This window comes from Ornithorhynchus anatinus, chromosome 12, assembly GCF_004115215.2.
Source record: "Ornithorhynchus anatinus isolate Pmale09 chromosome 12, mOrnAna1.pri.v4, whole genome shotgun sequence".
NCBI lineage: Eukaryota > Metazoa > Chordata > Mammalia > Monotremata > Ornithorhynchidae > Ornithorhynchus > Ornithorhynchus anatinus.
In genome coordinates, this window is record NC_041739.1 from 5,737,905 (window position 1) to 5,759,031 (window position 21,127).

The 21,127-nt window shown below is 47.0% G+C and overlaps 1 protein-coding gene across 1 annotated transcript in view; it reads left to right on the forward strand.

Moving 5' to 3' along the window:
* Window positions 1-253: 253 nt before the first annotated feature.
* VEGFC (vascular endothelial growth factor C) overlaps window positions 254-21,127 on the forward strand; it is a gene marked incomplete at its 5' end in the record, with an annotated part of 35,718 nt that continues 14,844 nt past the window's right edge. The window contains 2 exons of the mRNA XM_029077054.2: window positions 254-470; window positions 2,966-3,156. Of these exons, the coding sequence (XP_028932887.2) occupies window positions 254-470; window positions 2,966-3,156 (408 nt within the window). The remainder of the gene's footprint in view (window positions 471-2,965; window positions 3,157-21,127) is intronic.

The window sequence follows — 21,127 nt, forward strand, 5'->3', positions numbered from 1 at the left end:
GAGTCAGAAGGTCATGGGTTCTAATCCTGATTCTGCCCGTATCTGCTGCGGGACCTTGGGCAAATCACTTCGCTTCTCTGGGCCTCAGTTCCCTCCTCTGCCAAATGGGGATTAAGAGGGTGAGCCTCACGTGTGACGGGGACCATCCAACCCGATCTGCTCGTACCTACCCCGTCGCTTCGTACGGTGTCCGGCACCTGGTAGGCGCTTAACGGATAGCACAACTCTTAACTGACCTCGCGTGTCTCTTTAACAGGCTCCCGCAGGCAGCGAACTGGAGGAGCAGTTACGGGCCGTGTCCAGCGTGGATGAGCTCATGACGGTTCTCTACCCGGAGTACTGGAAAATGTTCAAATGTCAGCTGAGGAAGGGCGGGTGGCAGAGGCCCCGGGAGCACGCCACCTTCGACGCCAGGACCGAGGACACCGTCCAATTCGCCGCGGCCCACTACAACACCGAAATCTTGAAAAGTAAGCGCGGCCCGAGAAGCGGGAGACGCCGATTCCAACTGGAGGGCCGGTTTGGATCGGATGGTGTGACGGGTCACCTACCGTGACCCCGAAAGAAATGGAGTCCGCCTTGAGATGTTTAAACTTCCGAGCCACCGAGTCGCGTGGACTTTGTCCGCGTTGACTAAAGGAAAAAAATTGACCTCTTAAAATAATCCATCCTGCGGGCCGGGCTGTCCCGGGGGTGATCTCCCGAGTGAACTCTCGGGCTGTGGATCCCTCCCCGGTGAAAGGAAGTGAGCCGTAAGGGGAGTTCTCCTGGATGCTCCGTTCTTTCGTCCGGATCCTCGGTTCGGTTCGAGGGGGAGAGATGTCAGCTTTAGAGCCCTCAGGCGGGACTTCAGAAATCCAGCCCTCCATCCATACATGCCCCATCCCCTCTCCGGGCTCTTTGGGATAGTCAGTCAGTCAATCAATCATATTTATTGAGTATTTACTGCGTGCAGAGCACCACACTTAGGACTTGGGAGAGTACGGTATAACCATATAAAAGACTTTTTCCCAGCCCACAATGAGCTTCTGGTCTAAACTCCACATAGAAGTATTCCCCAACCGTGATGAGGCAGAAAAGAGCTGATTCGATCGTTCATTCATTCGATCCTATGTGCAGAACACTATCCTAAGCCTATCCTTACAGTCTAGAGGGGGAGACGGACATTAATAGAAATAAATGCTTAAATTATAGATATGTGCATAAGTGCTGTGGGGCTCCTCCCTCTTCTACACTGTAAACCCGGTGTGGGGCAGGGATTGTCTCTCTTTATTGTTGAATTGTACTTTCCAAGCACTTAGTACAGTGCTGTGCACACAGTAAGCGCTCAATAAATACCACTGAATGAATGAATGAATGAATGAGGGGGGATAAATAAAGGAAGCAAGTCAGGGTGACAGGGAAGGGAGAGGGGAAAGGAGGACTTAGTGAGGGAAAGCCTCTTGATCTTCAAGGCCTTCGCTGGAGGCCGATGGATTTATTACAGCCGTTTAGAGAACCCATTTTTGTCTGGAAGCTTCCGTGGCACCCCGAGAGGTTGATTGGACGGACCGGACTGTTGGAACCAGGGTCCCCCTGGGCTGACCAGGCAGTGCTGCGCTTGTTTCCTCAGCCAAAATTTCTCCTAAGGCCCTGGGGGGGGGTTGGGATGGAGCCATGGCCAGAAGTAGAATACCCATCCATTTTCTGCCACGCCACGGTCAGGTGGGAACGTGCGTCTGCACAGATCTTCCGGCCCCAGGTGGACCCAGGTGGTTTGTGTGTATGTGGGTGAGGGGGCCTGGCTTTCTGAAGTGCTGCCTGAGGACTCTAAACCTGACACCTCTCCCTCTCGTACCGAGGATCCGGAATAATGCAGAGTTCACTCAGGAGAACTCTCCTTGTGGCTCATTTCTGTTCACCGGGGAGGGATCCACGGCCCAGGTATTTCGGTCCCCGGGGCTCCGTCCAGATGCCTCGCTGGCACACATTAGATGAGGGAAAGGGGTGGCAATAGAGATCTCTCAGAGATCCCAGCCCGAGTCACATTTTCCAGGGCATTTAAGTGCCCTGAAAAATGAAGGCTTGGTGCTGCTTATCTGTGCTCAGAAACCTCCAAAAAAGTGCCTACCCAAACAGACTTAGCTTCATCCCTCAGGGCACCCGCCAAGGCAACCAGCCATCGAGGTCTTATTCTAAAGCTAGGAAAAGCCAAACACTGAAAATATGTGGTATTAACAAATACCACAATTATTATCACCATTATTATTATTATGACACCCGTTCCGAGGGGGAGGCCGATAGTGAAGGACGGCTTGGAGTTCCAGGCAGCGGCGCCTGACATTCTAACAGACCAAGCTAAAAATTGGGCCACGGGGGAGGAAATGCAGAGTTTCCTGGGGGTTTCCTTTTATAAAATTGCAATTTCTTCTGGTAAGGGGGTTGGGGGCGGAAGGGATTTTCCCCCACAGAGCTGCAGACTGGCAGCGAAAATCCCCGAGACTGACCTCACGGATCTGGAAACAGACGGCAGCAAGCCACAGTCTCAATCAATCAGTCGATCGTATTTACCGAGCGCTCGCTATGTGCACAGCACCGTTCTGAGCGCGTGGGAGAGTACAATACAACGGAAATGCCCCTGCCCTTAACGAGCTTCCAGTCCAGAGGGACTACGGTCTAGTCTCCTCCCCTCCCCTTCTAATTGCCGGAGGCAGAAGTCCCTCTCCCCGGTCCCCCCAGGCGAATGAATGACCGTCACCCCTTTCCCTCGTCTAATGACAGGAGTATGGGATCCCCGTCAGATCCGTCATCCACCGCCTCTGGGTTTCACAGAGCAGATCGGGGCCTCTCCTCTGCCTCTTTCTGCAGCATAAAACCCTCCCAGGTATAAACTCATGTGTTGATCTGCTTCTAATTGTGAGTTCCTGCTGCTGTGTTTTCTCTCTTAGCTTCTTTATGACTTATGGACTTCCCTATAACTCGGCAGGTATTGATAATGAGTGGAGAAAAACTCAGTGCATGCCACGTGAGGTGTGTATAGATGTGGGGAAAGAGTTTGGAGCAGCAACAAACACCTTCTTTAAACCCCCATGTGTATCCATCTACAGATGTGGGGGTTGCTGCAACAGTGAGGGACTACAGTGTATGAATACCAGCACAAGTTACATCAGCAAGACGGTAGGTGTATCCTCTGTGCTTCTGAGTTATTCTCGCCATTCCATCTGTTAACCACGTGGAGAGTTAAGGTGGTTTCCGGGGCTTCACTGATCGCCTCTTTCGTCCCGTTATGACGGTCGCAGAAAACTTGGGTTGTATTTACTCCTGCGGGAATACTAACGGAAACGAGATTTCTTCCAGGTTGATGATGCTTTTCATTTTAGACAAGAGTTGCCTCGCCAGGATTGGTAGATTAAAACGTCACCAGGGTCCACTTCTCCCGCTGGATAACGCTCAAAAGGAAGATCGTTCCCCTTTTCCTCGACTGCTGTGGGTCGGGAAGCCACACTTAGACCGGAAATACTGACGTCGTCTTCCAGTAACGTCTTCGGACTTCTCCAGTAGGTCCGGAAATCACCCTCGTTCCCATTTTCTTCAGACTTTTTCCAAAACAAGCGTGATTTCCTGGAGCGCCAAATTGTGTGTTGGTCTCCTGGAAGGATTCGGTCTCCCGGAAACGTTGGTTCCCTGGCATCGTTCATGATGGTCTCCGAGCAACACGTCGGTCTCCCAGAAATGTCGGTCCCCTGGCACCGCTCGAGTTGGCTTCCTAGCAACATCGTGGTCTCCCAGCAACGCTCACGTCGGTCTCCTGCTAACCATTTCTTGCATCAGCAGGTTGCCTTGGCATGACACAGGTCTCTAATTCTCCCCATATTGAATCCTCAAGAAGTGTCTCCTTAAACAAAGTGACTTGCCCAAGGTCTCACAGCCTGTTTAGAGAGACTTCCAAGTAAACCAGCTCAAAAGGTCAAAGATGGGACAAGGTAGTCAAATAAGTGTCCACCAACCTCAACTGTTTGAAAGCCAAGAAAGAGGGTTCGTTGTATATGAACCAAAGTTAGACTCCTTGATACTTTTGTAGCAGGGTGTCTAAAACACAGAAGAGTGTAGCGCTTGCTTTCAATTGCTAGGTTGTTGGATGAACTGATATCAGCTTACAAGGTAACTGACCTAATTTACTTCTGAAGGAGAAATAACTTTTATTTAATCCTTTTGGAGGAGTTGTGAGCAAAGAGAGCGGAGTTAAAGAGGACTTTAGCAAGGCAGAGGAGGCTGCAGAGACCTGTGAAGACAATATTTCCAGTTAATGAGTTGGGGGGAAATCTACAAAAGAAAAAGAGCCAGACCCACCTCTTGACACATTCTTATCTTGGCCAGTTAAAAAAAGAAATCTTATTGTGGAAATCAATCTTGCAGCACCAGAGGGCAGAGCTCTTTCTGAAGATATGCGGTTCACAATTCTGTTGAATTAAGTGAGATTGAGGAGAGCCACTATTCTTGATCCTAAATTTAGTAGCCCATATTACAGAATTCAAATTAGCCAGCTGTTGTTTCTTTGGGTTTTTTTAACAGTGTTTGTTAAGCACTTACTGTGTGCCAGGCACTGTGCCGGGGTAGATAGAAGTTAATCATATTGGACACAGTCCCTGTCCCACATGGGGTTCACAGTCAAATCTCTTTTTTACAGATGAGATAACTGAAGGACAGAGAAGTGAAATGACGTACCCAAGGTCATACAGCAGACCAGTGGTGGAGCTGGGATTAGAACCCAGGTCCTTCTGATTCCCAAGTCCATGCTCTATCCATTTGGCCAAACCGCTTCCACTCTTAAACTACTTAATCCCCATTTTTACAGATGAGGCAACTGAGGCACAGAGAAGTTAAGTGACTTGCCCAAGGTCCCCCAGCAGACAAGTGACAGAGCTGGGATTAGAATCCAGGTCCTCTGACTCTCAAACCTGTGCTCTTTCCTCTAGGCCACTTCTCGTGTATAAAGATGTATCTTCTCAGTGGAATTCTGCAGAGTGGGGATGACGTCAGCCATCCAGCTAAAATTAGTGGAGATGTTTTTTCCCTTATAATTTAATGTTAATTTTGGTATTTAAGTTCTTACTATGTGCCAAGCACTGAGGTAGAGTATAATGTCCCATATGGAGCTTGCAGTCTAATAGGGAAGGACAACAGGTATTGAATCCCCATTTTATTTATGGAGAAATTGAAGAACAGAGAAGTAAAGTGACTTACCTATTGGTACACAGTAGGCATGAGGCAGAGCTGGGTTTAGAATTTAGGTCCTCTGACTCCCAGATAATAATAACAATAATAATTCTGGCATTTGTTAGGTACTTACTATGTGCCTGTCCTAAGTGTCGGGGTAGATACAAGCTAATGAGTTTGGACACAGTTCCTGTCCCACATGGGTCTCAAATTCTTAATCCCCATTTTGCAGATGTGGTAACTGAGGCCCAGAGAAGTTGAATGATTCGCCCAGGGTCATCCAGCAGACAAGTGGTAGGGATGGGATTAGGAGCCGGATCTTTCTGACTCCAAGTCCCATACTCTAACCACAAGACCACGCTGCTTCTCTTCCACGGAGGCAGATAACTGTTTTTGGATCCAGAAAGCACGTGTGCTGCCTCCAAAGTCTCCTGTCCCCGAGAGGCCTGAGAATCATTTAGGTCCCTGCCCCGTAGCCCTCAGTACTCTGAGGCAGCAGCTGTCAATCAAGCAGACTTCTAGCCAAACGGGAAGCGTGCCCAAGTAGTAATAATAATAATGTTGGTATTTGTTAAGCGCTTACTCTGTGCAGAGCACTGTTCTAAGCGCTGGGGGAGATACAGGGTCATCAGGTGGTCCCACGTGAGGCTCACAGTCTTAATCCTCATTTTCCAGATGAGGTAACTGAGGCACAGAGAAGTTAAGTGACTTGCCCACGGTCACACAGCCGACTAGTGGCAGAGTTGGAATTCGAACCCATGACCTCTGACTCCCAACCCCAGCCTCTTTCCACCGAGCCACGCTGCTTCTGCCCAGAGCAAAAAAGAGCCTTGCATGCATTGAATTTCAGCTAACATTATGCCTTTCTTTGCTTATGAGACCAAGGAGTCTGGGATCGATCTTGAATAACAGTGGTGGCAAGGATTAAATACTTATTATAATAATGATGGTATTTGTTAAGCCCTTACTAAGTGTGAAGCACTGTTCTAAACGCTGGGATAGATACAAGGTAATCAGATTGTCCCACGTGGGGCTCACAGTCTTCATCCCCATTTTAGATGAGGTAACTGAGGCACAGAGAAGCTAAACGACTTGCCCAAAGTCACACAGCTGATAAGAGGTGGGACCAGGATTAGAACCCATGACTTCTGACTCCCAAGCCCGGGCTCTTTCCACTAAGCCACATGCTAAGCGCTAGGGTTGATATAACATAGGCCGATTAGATACAGTCCAGTCACTCAGTCTAAGAGGGAGTGAGAACTGATATTTAATTCCCATTTTACAGATGGGGAAACTGAAGCTCAGAGAGGTCAAGTGATTTATCCAAGGTCATGCAGCAGGCAGGAAGCAGGGTGGCCTAGTAGAGCGCCACGGGCCTGGGAGTCAGAAGGGCCTGAATTCTGATCCTGGCTCTGCCACTTGTCTACTGTGTGACCTGAGGCAAATCACTTCACTTCTCTGTGCCTCGTTTCTCCCATTTCTAAAATGGAGGTTAAGACTGTCAGCCCACCTGATTAGCTTGGATCTTCCCCAGTGACTTAGAGCAGTGCATGCCAAACAGGAAAGACTTAACAAATGCTATTTATTATTATTATTATTAAGTGACAGGACCAGAGTAGAAGCCAGATCTCCTAACACCCATTAGTGAGTTCTTTCCACTAGGCCACACTAAATCCCAGTATTCAGGCAAGGAGAGTGTCTGTTGTATTGTTGTACTATAGTCTCCCAAGCACTTAGTACAGTGTTCTGCACCGACTAAGCGCTCAATAAATATGACCGGCCGACAGACCGAGAGTGGAACGATGGCATGGTGTGGCTGAAAGCATAAGACATTTCAAAGAGCCATCTTCTTAAGGAATTCACTTGATTCTGAAATTTAATCTTTCCCATTCACCCTAAAATAATTGCTTTGAAAGCAACACAGCTGCCCTTTGCTACTCACCAGGAAAGAAAAATGACCCTACACCTTTGTCTTCTATTCTCATGCCTAAGAGGAAACTGGAAAATTCTATGCCAGCTAGGTAGAATGAAGAGTGTTATGCCAAAACACTTACTCTTAATCCCGTTTCTCGAAATCCATGCAGGCTGTTGGGAAACTAAAGGGCAAGCCGAATTTATAATACAGGAAATGGAAACCACTTATTCGTAGAGCTATTGACCATGCTGATGGTGTTAAATCAATTAATCGATTGACTGTATTTATTGAGTACTTACTGTGTGCAGAATACTGTACTAAGCCTTTGGGAGAGTACAATATAATAGAGCTGCTAGATACGTTCCCTGCCCACAGTGAGTTTACAATCTAGAGGAGGAGCTTAAAACCAAAACTATTTGGTTCAGCTGTGCTGATTTGTAGTTTCTCTGTCCCATCAGTTAATTTTAGCCTTTGCATAGCCTGAGCACTCAATTTTCCTGTTGAAATTCTGGAAGAAAAATAAAAATCCATAAATTCTCAGAGCTGATATATTATCAAAGAGAAGAGTGAAGTGAGAATTTTACCAACATTCACATCCCTTACTCTGAAAGGTTTTACAGGAGCAAGTATTTTTGTCAAGAACATAAAAAGCAGGCAGTTTACCTCAGGAGTTTTATTTCTCGACACCCCTTAGGATTTTTATATTTTAAAAAAGAATACGCATTTCCCTGGAGGGAGTTGAGGGTAAATTCCTCAGAGGACTTTTCAGTGAAAACAGAGGTTTTGAAAGGAGAGAAATCCTCCCACCAAGGAACAGTGTGTTTACACCTTTGATATGAAACCAGCTTATCAACCTTTTAGACTGTGAGCCCATTTTGGGGCAGGGATTGACTCTATCTGGTGCCAAATTGTACATTCCAAGCGCTTACTACAGTTCTTCTCTGCACACGGTATACGCTCAATAAATACGATTGAATGAATGAATCTGCCACTAGAAACACACTTTATGCACAGGCCAAGGTTGGCGACCATACCAAACTGCCAACACCAGCCTTTTAGAAGGCCAAAGAATCTTTACAAATCCTGCACCTTTATTTACATTTGCCATTTCACCTTCAAGCTAATCAAAGAGTTGGTCACCGTCATCATCAGTAGTATGGTTTGAGTGCTTACTGTGTGCAGAGCGCTGTACTGAGCTCTTGGGAGAGTACGACACGACAGATTTGGGAGACACGTTCCCCAAGCGTGGTTGGCTAAAGTGTTAAATTGTCCTAGGGGAACTGCTATTTTTGCTTAAATGGTGGTTAGGATGTGCTTGGTATTAGTAGGTTGTGGGGGAAGGGGCAGGGTGCTGTGTGATTGACAGGTGATGCCGGGAGATTCTCCTGGATCCGTCGCCTCCCCTCCTCTACACTGTCAGCCCTTGAAATCTGGGCCGACCCAGCCCAGGAGTGTGGTGGAAGGGGAAAATTTAAGGGAGAGAGGGGGGATAATCCAGAAGAGATATGGGTAATTGAGGCAGGCAATTGTGCTGATGTCATGGAGGTTTTGGAACAAGAGCTGCCTGCCTGCTTTGCAGCTGTTCCAGCTGCCATGTCGGCCTGCCCTGTGTTGAATCGTGGCTGAAAGTATCTTCAAAGGAAAACTCCCCTCCCACAGCCCGTTTCATTCAATCATATTTACGGAGCGCTTACTGTATGCAGAGCACTGTACCTAGCGCTTGGGAGAATACAATGTAACAATAAAAAGACACATTTCCTGCCCACAGTAATAATAATGATAATGTTGGTATTTGTTAAGTGCTTACTATGTGCAGACCACTGTTCTAAGCACTGGGGTAGATACAGAGGAAACAGGTTGTCCCACGTGAGGCTCACAGTCTTCATCCCCATTTTATAGATGAGGGAACTGAGGCACAGAGGAAGTGAAGTGACTTGCCCACAGTCCCACAGCTGCCAAGTGGCAGAGCTGGGATTCGAACCCATGACCTCTCACTCCCAAGCCCGTGCTCTTTCCACTGAGCCATGCTGCTTCTCCAAGGAGCTGTGGAGTCCTAGAACCCTCTAGTTGGAAGGAGTCAGGAATTCTTCCTGTACCTTCCTCACCGAACTCCGGTTTCGAAACCACAGCTCTGCCAAATATTCATAGCAATGATAATAATAAACTGTGCCTAGTGGATAGAATTCGGGCCAGGGAGTGAGAAGAACCTAGGTTCTAATTCCGGCTCCGCCGCTTGTCTGCTATGTGATCTTGAGCAAGTCACTTCACTTCTCTGTGCCTCAGTTCCCTCATCGGTAAAATGGGGATGAAGACTGTGAGCCCCATTGTAGGACAGGGACTGTGTCCAACCTGACTAGCTTGGGTCTAGCCCAGTGCTTAGAAAAGTGCTTGACACATAGTCAACACTTAACGAATATCATGGTTACTTAGAGCACCCAATCACCTCTCTCTCTCCCCCACCTGATCTGGCAGATTTCCTCCTACGACCCAGTCCACACATTTTGTTCTTCTAACGTCAACTCATTCGCTGTACCCCGATCCCGTCTATCTCACCACCCATCCCTCATCCACATCCCGTCTCTGGCCTGGAACTTCCTCCTGCTTCTTATATGACAGACCGCCACTCTACCCGCCTTCAAAGCCATATTAAAAATACATCTCCTAATTTCCCCGACTCCTTCTCCCTTCTGCATCACTTACGCACTGGAATCTCTAAGCTTTAAGCAGTTTGCTCTTCACCCCACTTTCAGCCCCTCAGTACCTGTATCCCTCTCCATAATTTCTAATATCCGTCTCCCCTTCTAGATTGTAAATTCCTTGTGGGCAGGGAATGTGTTGGCCAACTTTCTTGTACTGTACATTCCCGAGGGGTTTAGTACAAGGATCTGCACACAGTAAACACTCAAATGCTACACTCAAATACAATGAGTGAGGATTAAAACCCATCATAAATGAACAAAATTGGCTACTCGGTTTGTGCCTGAATGACCTGGGTTACTTGTCTTGTTTTAATGGTATTGGTTAAGCACTTACTGTTCTGAGCTCGGAGGTAGATAAAAGATAATCAGGTTGGACCCAATCTCTGTCCCACATGGGGCTCACAATCTTCATCACTGTTTGACAGATGAGCTCACTGAGGTCCAGAGGAATTAAGTGACTCGCCCAAGATCAAACAGTGGGCAAGTGGCATCCCAAGCGCTCATCCCAAGCGCTTAGTACAGTGCTCTGCACATAGTAAGCGCTCAATAAACACTATTGAATGAATGAAAAGTGGCAGAGCCGGGATTAGAACCCAGCTCCGTCCACTAGGCCATGCTGCCTTTCGGAACCTCCCAGGATCCACATACTTCTACAACTCTGCTTTAGTCTGACGGGTCAGTCTGACCAGCAGGTCGTCACTGGGAAAGGGAAGGGAACTCTGTTCGGTCATCCTGGGGTTAAGGTGGCATGGGGCAAACCCAATTTTAGATTGAAATCCAAGTTTAAATCCCCAAATCTGATTCGGGAAAAGGGCTGGCACTAAGGGGATTTGCTCCCAGATTCTGGTCAGCGCTTAGCACAAATGTTAATAGTTTCCAGTTAACAACAATTGTGGAATTTGTTCACTCGATTGTATTTATTGAGCACTTACTGTGTGCAGAGCACTGTACTAAGTGCTTGGGAAATACAGTTCAGCAACACATAGAGATCATAATGATAATAATAATAGTAACTGTGGTATATGTTAAGCGTTTACCGTGTGCCAAGCGCTCTTCTAAGCACTGGGGTAGATACAGGGAAATCAGATTGTCCCATGTGGCGCTCACAGTCTTAATCCCCATTTTACAGATGAGGAAACTGAGGCACAGAGAAGTTAAGTGACTTGCCCAAGGTCACACAGCAGAGGCGGGAATAGAACCCACGTTCTCTGACTCCCAAGCTGGGGCTCTTTCCACTAAGCCACACTAAGCTTCTCTAGCCACGCTGCTTCCCTGCCCACAGTGGGCTCACAGGTCTAGAAGCGGGAAGGCAGACATCAAAACAAGTAAACAGGCATCAATGGCATCAATATAAATGAATAGAATCATAGATGTATACACATCATTAATAAAAATAAGTAGAATTATAATTATAAATATATACATACATACACAAGTGCTGTGGGGTGGGAGGGTAGAGCAAAGGGAGCAAGTCGGGGTGATGGGGAGAGGAGGAGGAGCAGAGGAGAATAGGAACTTGGTTGAGCATTTACCAAATGCCAATCACCATACTAGATACGGGGGTAGATTCAAGATAATCAGGTCGGACACATTCATTTTCTCACATGGGACTCACACCCTAAGGGAGAGGGAGAACAAGTATTTACTCCCCACTGTACTGATGAGGTAATGGAGAAAAAATGTCCCACAGTCCTGATTAGAACTCAGGACTCCTGACTCCCAGGCCACTGGTCACTGCTAGGCCACGCTGCTTCCCAAGAAGAGATGGGACCGACAGGACCTGGGTGTGGGGATCGAGTTTGAGATGATTTTCCCCTTGGGGAAGGTCCTCTACGGGCCAGGCACCAGGCAGAGAGGGGGAGAAAAGGACAGGGGTGTGAGCAGAGGATAGAGGCAGCCACGAGCTCCTTGAGGCCAGCGAATATGACTAGCAACTCTGCTGTGCTCTCCCAAGCACTGAAATAGAAACTTCTTACTATCGGCTTTAAAGCCCTCCTACCTCACCTCACCTCTCTCCTACTCCAACCCACCGGGCACACTTCACTCCTCTAAATGTTGGCATTCTTCTCCCTGTACCTCTGTTTTGTCGATTTCACCTCCGACTTCTCACCCACCTCCCGCCTCTGACTTGGAACACCCCCCCGCCCCACTTCATATTCAACAGCCAATGGCTCTCCCTTACTTCAAAGCCTTATGGAAGGCCCATCTCCTCCAAGAGGCCTTCCCTGACTAAGCCCCCTCTTTCCTCTTCTCCCACTCCCTTCTGCATCGCCCTGACTTGCTCCTTTTATTCATTCCCCCCCTCCAGCCCCTCAGCACTTAGAGATTGTAAGGTCGTTGTGGGCGGGGAATGTGTCTGTTTACTGTATGTAGTGCGTTCCCCAGTGCTTAGTACCGTTCTCTGCACACAGTAAGCCCTCAGTAAATATGATTGATTGACTGACTGACTGAATGAATGATTGATTATAGTGCTCTGCACATAGAAAGTGCTCAGCAAATACCCCTGGTGATTGAATGGGGACTTGAAAGATCCCGCTGTCATTTCTCAGGCTGGGGGATGGGTTGACGTCAGAGTTGCTCAGATGCCCTTTGTACCAGGGCTAGTGAACCAGAGCGTGGCTCAGTGGAAAGAGCCCGGGCTTGGGAGTCCGAGGTCATGAGTTCGAATTCCGGCTCTGCCACCTGTCAGCTGTGTGACTGTGGGCAAGTCACTTAACATCTCTCTGCCTCAGTTACCTTATCTGGAAAATGGGGATTGACTGTGAGCCTCACGTGGCACAACCTGATTACCCTGTATCTACCCCAGTGCTTAGAACGGTGCTCGGCACATAGTAAGCGCTTAACAAATACCAACATTATTATTATTATTATTATTATTCCCTGACTAAACCCTCCTTTCCTCTTCTCCCACTCCCCTCTGCATCTCTCTGACTTACTCCCTCTATCCATTAGGCCATGTTGCTCTCCCCGCAGCAGCTAGGAGCCAATCCACTCCTTGGCAGGTTATCAGGGGAGAAGAAACATTGACTAGCAGATAGATCAGGCCTGGGAGTCAGATGGACCTGGATTCTAATCCCAGCTCCGCCACTTGTCTGCTGTGTAACTTTGGGCAAGTCGCCTCACTTCTTTGGGCCTCAGTTACCTCATCTGTAACATGGGGATTAAGAATGTGAGCCCTGTGTGGGACAGGGACTGTATCTCACCTTGTATCTTCCCTAGTGCTTAGTAAATGCCTGGCACATAGTAAGTGCTCAACAAGTACCATAAAAAAAAAGGAAAGACATATATGCCATCTACTCACGATTAACATTAAATTCAGCAATGGAATTTACTAAGTGTCTACGCTTTGCCGAGCACCGTACTACCCACTGTGGATAGTGAAGAGAGGACAGGACTGAGACTCGGGAGATGTGGGTTCTAATCCCAGCTGCCCCACTTACCTGCTGTGTAACTTTAGGCAATTCGCTCTATTTTCTGTGCTTCGGCTTACTCATCTGTAAAATCAATCACTGGTACTTATTGAGCACTGACTGGGAAGTAGAATATACTTGACTCGGTAGATACGTTCCCTACCTACAATGAGCTTACAGGCTAGAGGGGGGACAGACATTAGTATAAGTAATTAAATTACAGATATAATAATGATGGTACTTGTTAAGTACTTACTGTGTGTCAAGCACTGTTCTAAGCGCTGGGGTAGATGGTACAGTCCCTGTCCTATATGAAGCTCACTCAGTCATTTTACAGAGGAAGTAACGGAGGCACAGAGAAGTGAAGTGACTTGCCCAAAATAACAGAGCAGAGATATGGCAGTGCTGGGATTAGCCGGGATATGTGCCTAAGTGTCAAGGGACTGAAGGAGGGGGGAATAAAGGGAACAAATTCAAGTGCGAAGGCAACACAGAAGGAAGTGGGAAGGAAGAAATAGGGGTTTAGTCAGAGAAGGCTTCTTGGAGGTGATGCGCTTTTAATAAGTCGATGAAGGTGGGGACAGGGATCGTCCAGTCGGATGTGAAGAGGGAAGGCGTTCCAGCCCAGAGGCAGGACGTGGGAGACAGACTGGGGGCAAGTCAGATGAGAGGGAGGTACAGTGAACAGGTTGGCATTGGAGGAGGGAAGCCAATGGTCTGGGGGGTAGTAGGAAATCAGGGAGGTAAGGTAGGAGGGGACAAGATGATCTACTGCTCTAAAATGGAGATTAAACAACTATTCTCCCATTCCCTAGGCTGCCAACCCCATGTCGGACAAGGACTTTGTCAGATCTGTGCTTGCATAGAACTTAGCGTGTATACCACAGTTGTCGTCATCAATAATATCAAACTCTTCGGAGAGTACGTTAGAGTCTAAGTAGACAAGGTCCCGACCCTCAAGAGCATCTAATATTGCTTAAATCCGCTCTTGTAGAACTCTCACTGATTCTCCCTCTTTCAGATAAGCCTTTTATGGAGCCTCATCATTTTTTTTTTTCTAGCCCAGCTTTACAACACTGTTTTTTAGCTTGGACAATAGGGAGTCACTTCTCTTAAATGCAGATGTTTCCAAAAATGCGTTGGAAAAAAGATTTAGAAAAAGACGGCTAACTAAAACAGAGTGCAGGTTCTAATCCTCTTTATGATGGAGAAACTCTCCTGGGGTAGGCGAGCTGAGGATTGTTTGGTCTAAGCTGGCAAGGTAACACTCGAAATCATATTCACCGAAATAACCATGTGTCCTAGAAACGAGTAAAACGAAATTTTTGAATCCAAACCGCTCGAGAAGCGGTGCATTCTCCTTGCCAATGAAATGCGGTAACTTATCTCGGCAGACCGGGAAGTCTGCTAATCATTTCAAAGCGAGACCGTGGCATTTTGCATTCCAGAGGCAGCGGATTGATAATACCTTGCTTCAAAGGACCGTTCCGCTATTTTTAACCGGTTTTATCTGAAGAGTTTGAAAAATGACCTAGATAAAGAGTTTTTAAATATCTTTTGGATGGCTAACGGAAAAAAACCAACAGCCCCAGAAAGAGGGTTTTTGAAAGCGGGAGGTATTTTTCTATTCTCTTTTGTTTTTGATTTTAGAGGCATTCGTCTAGAAAAAGTTTCAGTGTCATCCAATGCCCTTAAAGAACCTGGGCTGCGATCGGGCTGGCGGGTTAGAAGCGGGTACCAGGATCCAGACCACAGTCAGTCCCTCAATAGCAGCACGGCCTAGTGGATAGAGCACGGGCCTGGCAGTCAGAAAGGACCTGAGTTCTAATCCCAATTCCACCACTCTGTCTGCTTCACGTCTCTGGGCCCCAGTTACCTCATCTGTAAAATGGGGATGAAGACTCTGAGCCCCATTTGGGACATGGACCGTGTCTGATCTGATTATCTTATATTTACCCCAGTGCTTAGAACAGTGTCTGGCACATAGTAAAGGCTTAACAAATACCATACAAAATGGCATTTACTGAGCACTTACCATGTGTGCAATCTTCTCTCTCATCGAATTATATTCGATTGCAATTGCCTCCCGGACAGGGAACATGTGCCAACCTACTTGTGTTGACCCTTTCTAAACATCTAGGACAATGCCTAGTGCTCAGTAGCTGCTCAATAAATCCCACTCATTGATGCTCTAAAATAGAAAATTGGGAATCATCATGAAGTTGGGTGGCATTGTGGCCTTGTGGAAAGAGCCCAGGCCTGGGAATCAGGAGACCTTGGTTCTAGATACTCATTTTTTTCACAAACCAGAACTCAAATGGCTGAAAACTTTTTATGTCACTTCCAACGCCCGCAATCACTGTTGAACCCTAACAAGATACTTTCCTTATTGGATTATTTTCCTTTTTTAATTAAAATGTCAGATTTTTTTTTTTTTTTTTTTTGGAATAAGGAAGTTGATCTTCAGGGGCCCTTATTCCTGACTCTAATAACAATAATAATAATTGTGGAGTTTATTGAGTTTATTTAGCACCTCAAAATGTGCTAAGCACTGGGGTGGAACGGATCATCAGATCATTCTGTCCCTGTCCCACATGTTCAGGAACTTGGTGTAGTGGATAGAGCATGTGCCGGGAAGTCAGAAGGTCACAGATTCTAATCCTGACTCTGCTACTTGTCTGCTGTGTGCTCTTGGGCAAGTCACTTCGTTTCTCTGGGCCTCAGTTATCTCATCTGTAAAATGGAGATTGAAACTGTGAGCCCTACATGGGACTGGGACTGTGTCCAACCCGATTTGCTTGTATCTAACCCAGCACTTAGTGTAGCACGTAGTAAAAGCTTAACAAATAGCACAATTATTATTTTTATCATAAGGCTCAGCTCCTCTGGCTTCAGATACCACTTTATAATAATGTTGGTATCTGTTAAGTGCTTACTATGTGCCGAGCACTGTTCTAAGCGCTGGGGTAGATACAAGGTGATCAGGTTGTCCCACGTGGGGCTCACAGTCTTCATCCCCATTTTACAGATGAGGTAACTGAGGCACCGAGAAGTGAAGCGATTTGCCCAAGGTCACACAGCTGACAAGTGGCGGAGTCGGGATTAGAACCCATGACCTCTGACTCCTAAGCCCATGCTCCTTCCACTGAGCCATGCTGTTATTAGCAAGCCAGGCACTTACTAGACCTTCTTCTTGTGGGCAGGAATCTAATCTACCAATTCTGCTGTATTGTACTCACCCAAGCACTTAGTTAATAATAATAATACGTTGGTATTTGTTAAGCGCTTACTCTGTGCAGAGCACTGTTCTAAGTGCTGGGGTATACAAGGTAATCAGGTTGCCCCACATGCGGCTCACAATCTTCATCCCCATTTTACAGATGAGGTAACTGAGGCACAGAGAAGTTAAGTGACTTGCCCACAGCCACACAGCTAAGTGGCAGAGCTGGGATTCGAACCCATGACCTCTGGCTCCCAAGCCCATGCTCTTTCCACTGAGCCACGCTGCTTCTCTAAGCATTTAGTTCAGTGCTCTGCACACAGTAAGTGCTCAATAAATATACGGGATTTATTCCTCAGTTTTCAAGCGCCCATTCTTAAGGTAGAGAATACAAGGGCTGCTATTCAGCAACCCCCTCAAAACCAGTTTGTTTTTTTTCCCCTTTCAAACTTCTGCTCAGACCCAGAAATTTCAAAATCACAAGGCTGCCAGTGAGGCTGACTGGGAAGACAGTAGCCAAAACCCTAGTAATAGGTCCTGCCGTTATTGCAATTTTGATTTTTCAAAGGAATACAAGTGGATGTCTGTGTGATGTCACACCTGGCTTCACGGTGGCAACAGATGTGAAATCCATGCAAGATCCATTGAAAACTCAGGCCCAGAGGGGAAAATAATTTCAATAGGAAAGCAAGGAATGGAAATAATACTCAATCATAAATCAAATAACCACTGGATCCCAGGATTCATTCATTCATTCATTCATTCATTCATTCGGATAAATTGAGCACTTACTGTGTGCAAATCACTGTAATAATGATGTGGGTATTTGTTAAGCGCTTACTATGTGCAGAGCACTGTTCTAAGCGCTGGGGGAGATACAGGGTGTCATCAGGTTGTCTCACGTGAGGCTCATAGTTAATCCCCATTATACAGATGAGGTAACTGAGGCAAAGAGAAGTTAAGTGACTTGCCCACAGTCACACAGCTGACAGGTGGCAGAGCCGGGAGTCGAACCCATGACTTCTGACTCCAAAGCCCAGGTTCTTTCCACTGAGCCACTGTACTGAGCGCTTAGGAGAGTACAATATAACAGACACATTCCCTGCCCACACTGAGCTCACAGTCTAATGGGGGAGACAGATGTTAATATAAATAAATAGGTAAATAAATAAATTACAGATCTATACAGATATATATATATATATGTGTGTTTGTATATATACATGTGTGTGTATATATATGTGTATATATATATGTGTGCTGAAGGGATGGGAGGGGAGGATGAATAAAGGAGCAAGTAAGAGCGGTGCAGAAGGGAGTGGGAGGAGAGGAGGGAGAAATCAAAGGGATACTAATTTAGTGACTGCACATGAGAGTACTAAAATTAATCAGGATACCTTCTCTTTAAGAGATTTTGGGGGGAGGGTTAAACCGGACAACGAATGACTTTGATTCCATTTTGCATTATACTTTGTTTCAAAATAAGGCTCTGGTGGGTGAAACTTCGAAGGGTGAGCAAGTTACCTGTTAAGCAAGATGCCAATTCCTCTTGGTAGCTAGGGTTTGATCAGAAGGATAGAGAGTCCAATTATTTGCGGCATACTTAAGTGGCAGGGTAAATCCCTCGCTAGACTGTAATCTCTTTAGGGCTCTACAAACTCTATTGCACTTTCCCAAGTGCTTAGTAAAGTGCTCTGCACACAGTAACAGGACCCAGGTCTTTAGTTCCCTTCGAGCTACTTCGTTCATCACCTCTGAGAGAACTGGAAAATCGACTGACTGCCTTTCCAGACAACCAGCTGGTTGATCGATCATCGATGTAGTCACTCGTCAACTGATTAACATTATATTTTATGACTTTCGTTATGGTGCTCGTTAAGAGCTGATTAGGTGCCCGGCACTGTACTGAGTGGTGGGGTCCATACAAGATATTCAATTTGGACACCATCTCTGTCCCACAGGGGCTCATAGTGTAAATCAGAGGGAGAAAGATTCAATCCCTATTTAGCAAGTCCAATTGGGAGGGAGAAGTGGTATTGAATTCCCATATTACAGATGGGGGAATTGAGGCCCGGAGAAGTGAAGTGACTTCCACGAGGACACCCAGCAGACCCGTGGCGAAGCCGGGATTAGAACCCAGGTCCTCTGACTCCCAGGCCCGTGCTCTTTCCAATAAGCTACTCTGCTCCCGTGACCCGGAACCATAACTTAATGCATTCTTGTAATTACTGAAGGAATGTATACCTTTATGCTGACTCTACGATGTCTTCGTTTAGCTCCCTTTGAAATGGTATAGCTCCTTCAGGGCCAGATCTGGTGGAGTCTTTAGTATTTACCTCATGCTCGCTGTCGATATTTAACGGATTCTCGGCCTACTGTCCAACTGGAAAAATGGGGGCTTTCGTCTTTTTTGGCAAACTTTTATAGAGATGAGTATTCCATCGGCACACAGAAGATCGAAAAGGTTTGTTCCCGCTTTTTTTTTTTTCCAGCCCAAATGTCAAAGCAATATTTCTCAGCTTCCACACTTTATCCTGAAAGGCATCGGTGCCATCTGGACAAAGTTTGGGGAAAGTCAGAGCTGCAAACTTACAAAGGCAGATGGGTCATGTTATTAACCCTGCCACGGGGTCAGCAAGAGTGTCAGCAAAGAGCTTGGGCTAAGACTGGAGAAAGTGCCTTTTTGGAGTTGGAGACAAACCCACTGTAAGAATAACTGTGGTATTCTGAAGTGCTTACTCTCAGCTAAGCACTGAGATAGACACAAGGGGAAGCAGCATGGTGTAGCGTTCAGAGCACGGGTCTGGGAGTCAGAAGGTCATGGGTTCTAAGCCCAGCTCCGCCACTTGTCTGCCGGGTGACCGTGTGGAAGTCACTTCACTTCTCCGGGCCTCAGTTCCCTCATCTGTAAAATAGGGATTGAGACTGTGAGCCCCACATGGGACGGGGACTGCGTCTGACTTGATTTGCTTGTACCCACCCCAGTGCCTGGTGCAGAGAAATCCCTCAACAAATACCATCATTATCCAGTTGAATCAGTCACTGTCCCGAGGTATTGAATCCCCATTTTACAGATGAGGAAAGGGAGGCTCAGAGAAGGTGAAGAACGTGCCCGAGGTCACGCGGGGGGTGGAGCCGGGATTGGGAGGATGTCTCCTGACTTCCAGTCCTGTGCCTTGCCACTAGACCACACTGCTGCTCCTTCGACGTCAGTGAGAGGTCATCCCGGGGCTGATGTTGTCTAGTTAGACTGGAAAACAGACAATGGATTAGAAAATGTAAGCTCCTGGAGGGCAGGGGCTGTCTCTACTCTTCATCAAGACATCCCAGCATCTCATAAGGAACTGGCCACCCAAGGGGCCCCATCCCCTCGCACGTGCACCTCGCCATCAGCTCTATCTTCCTCCAGGACACTAGATTGTAAGATGCCTCCCATTAGGCTGTGGACTCCTCCACTAGACTGTCAGCTCCTTGAGGGCCGGGAGAGTGTCTAACAAATCCGTTCTCTCCCGATAACTTCAATCGTTCATTCAATCGTATTTATTGAGCGCTTACTATGTGCAGAGCACTGAACTAAGCACTTGGAATGGACAATTCGGCAACAGATAGAGAATATCCCTGCCCAACAACAGGTTCGCAGTCTTAATCTGGTCTCTTCTCTCCACACAATAGATCCTCAATAAATATGAGGAGATATTTACAGGAGAAGCAGCCTGGTCTAGTGGATAGAACCGGGGCCTCGGAGTCAGAAGATCGTGGGGTCTAATCCCGACTCTGCCCTTTGTCTGCTGGGTGACCTTAAACGAGGCACTTCTCCTCTCTGGGCCTCAATTACTTCATCTGGAGAATGGGGATTGAGACTGTGAGTCCCGTGTGAGACAGGGACTGTGTCCAACCTGATTTGCTTGTACTCACCCGGGTGCTTAGTACAGTGCCTCGCACATAGTATACACTTAGCAAACACCATTATTATTATTATTACTATTATTATTTCATCTTGACGGATGCCTGCGTGCCTTGCTCCTCTTCAACTCCTTGTCACATTCTCTCCAGATGAAAACCTGGAGCAGTTTCCTTGTTGCCTCTGAGCAGCTTGGCCTAGTGGATAGAGCACAGGCCTGGGGGTGGGAAAGACCTGGGTTCTAATCCCTGCTCTTTCGCTAGTCTGTTGCGTGACCTTGAACGAGTCACTTCTCCTCTCTGGGCCTCAGTTATCTCAACTGGAAAATGGGGATGAAGACGGTTAGCCCTGTGTAGAACAGGGACTATGACCAACTCAGTTACCTGGTATCTACCCTAGTGCTTAGTACATTCATTCATTCAATAGTATTGAATGTTGAGCGCTTACTATGTGCAGAGCACTGGACTAAGCACTTGGAAAGTACAATTAGGCAACAGAGAGAGACGATCCCTGCCCCTTGACGGGCTTCCGGTCTAATCACGGGTTTACAGTCTAATCGTTCCTGGCACATAGTAAGTGCTTAACCAGTAGCACAGTCATTATGATTATAGTGATTAGAGAAGCAGCGTGGCTCAGTGGAAAGAGCCCAGGCTTTGGAGTCAGAGGTCATGGATTCGAATCTCGGCTCTGCCACTTGGCAGCTGTGTGACTGTGGGCGAGTCAGTTAACTTCTCTGCGCCTCACTTACCTCATCTCTAATGGGGATTAACTGTGAGCCTCACGTGG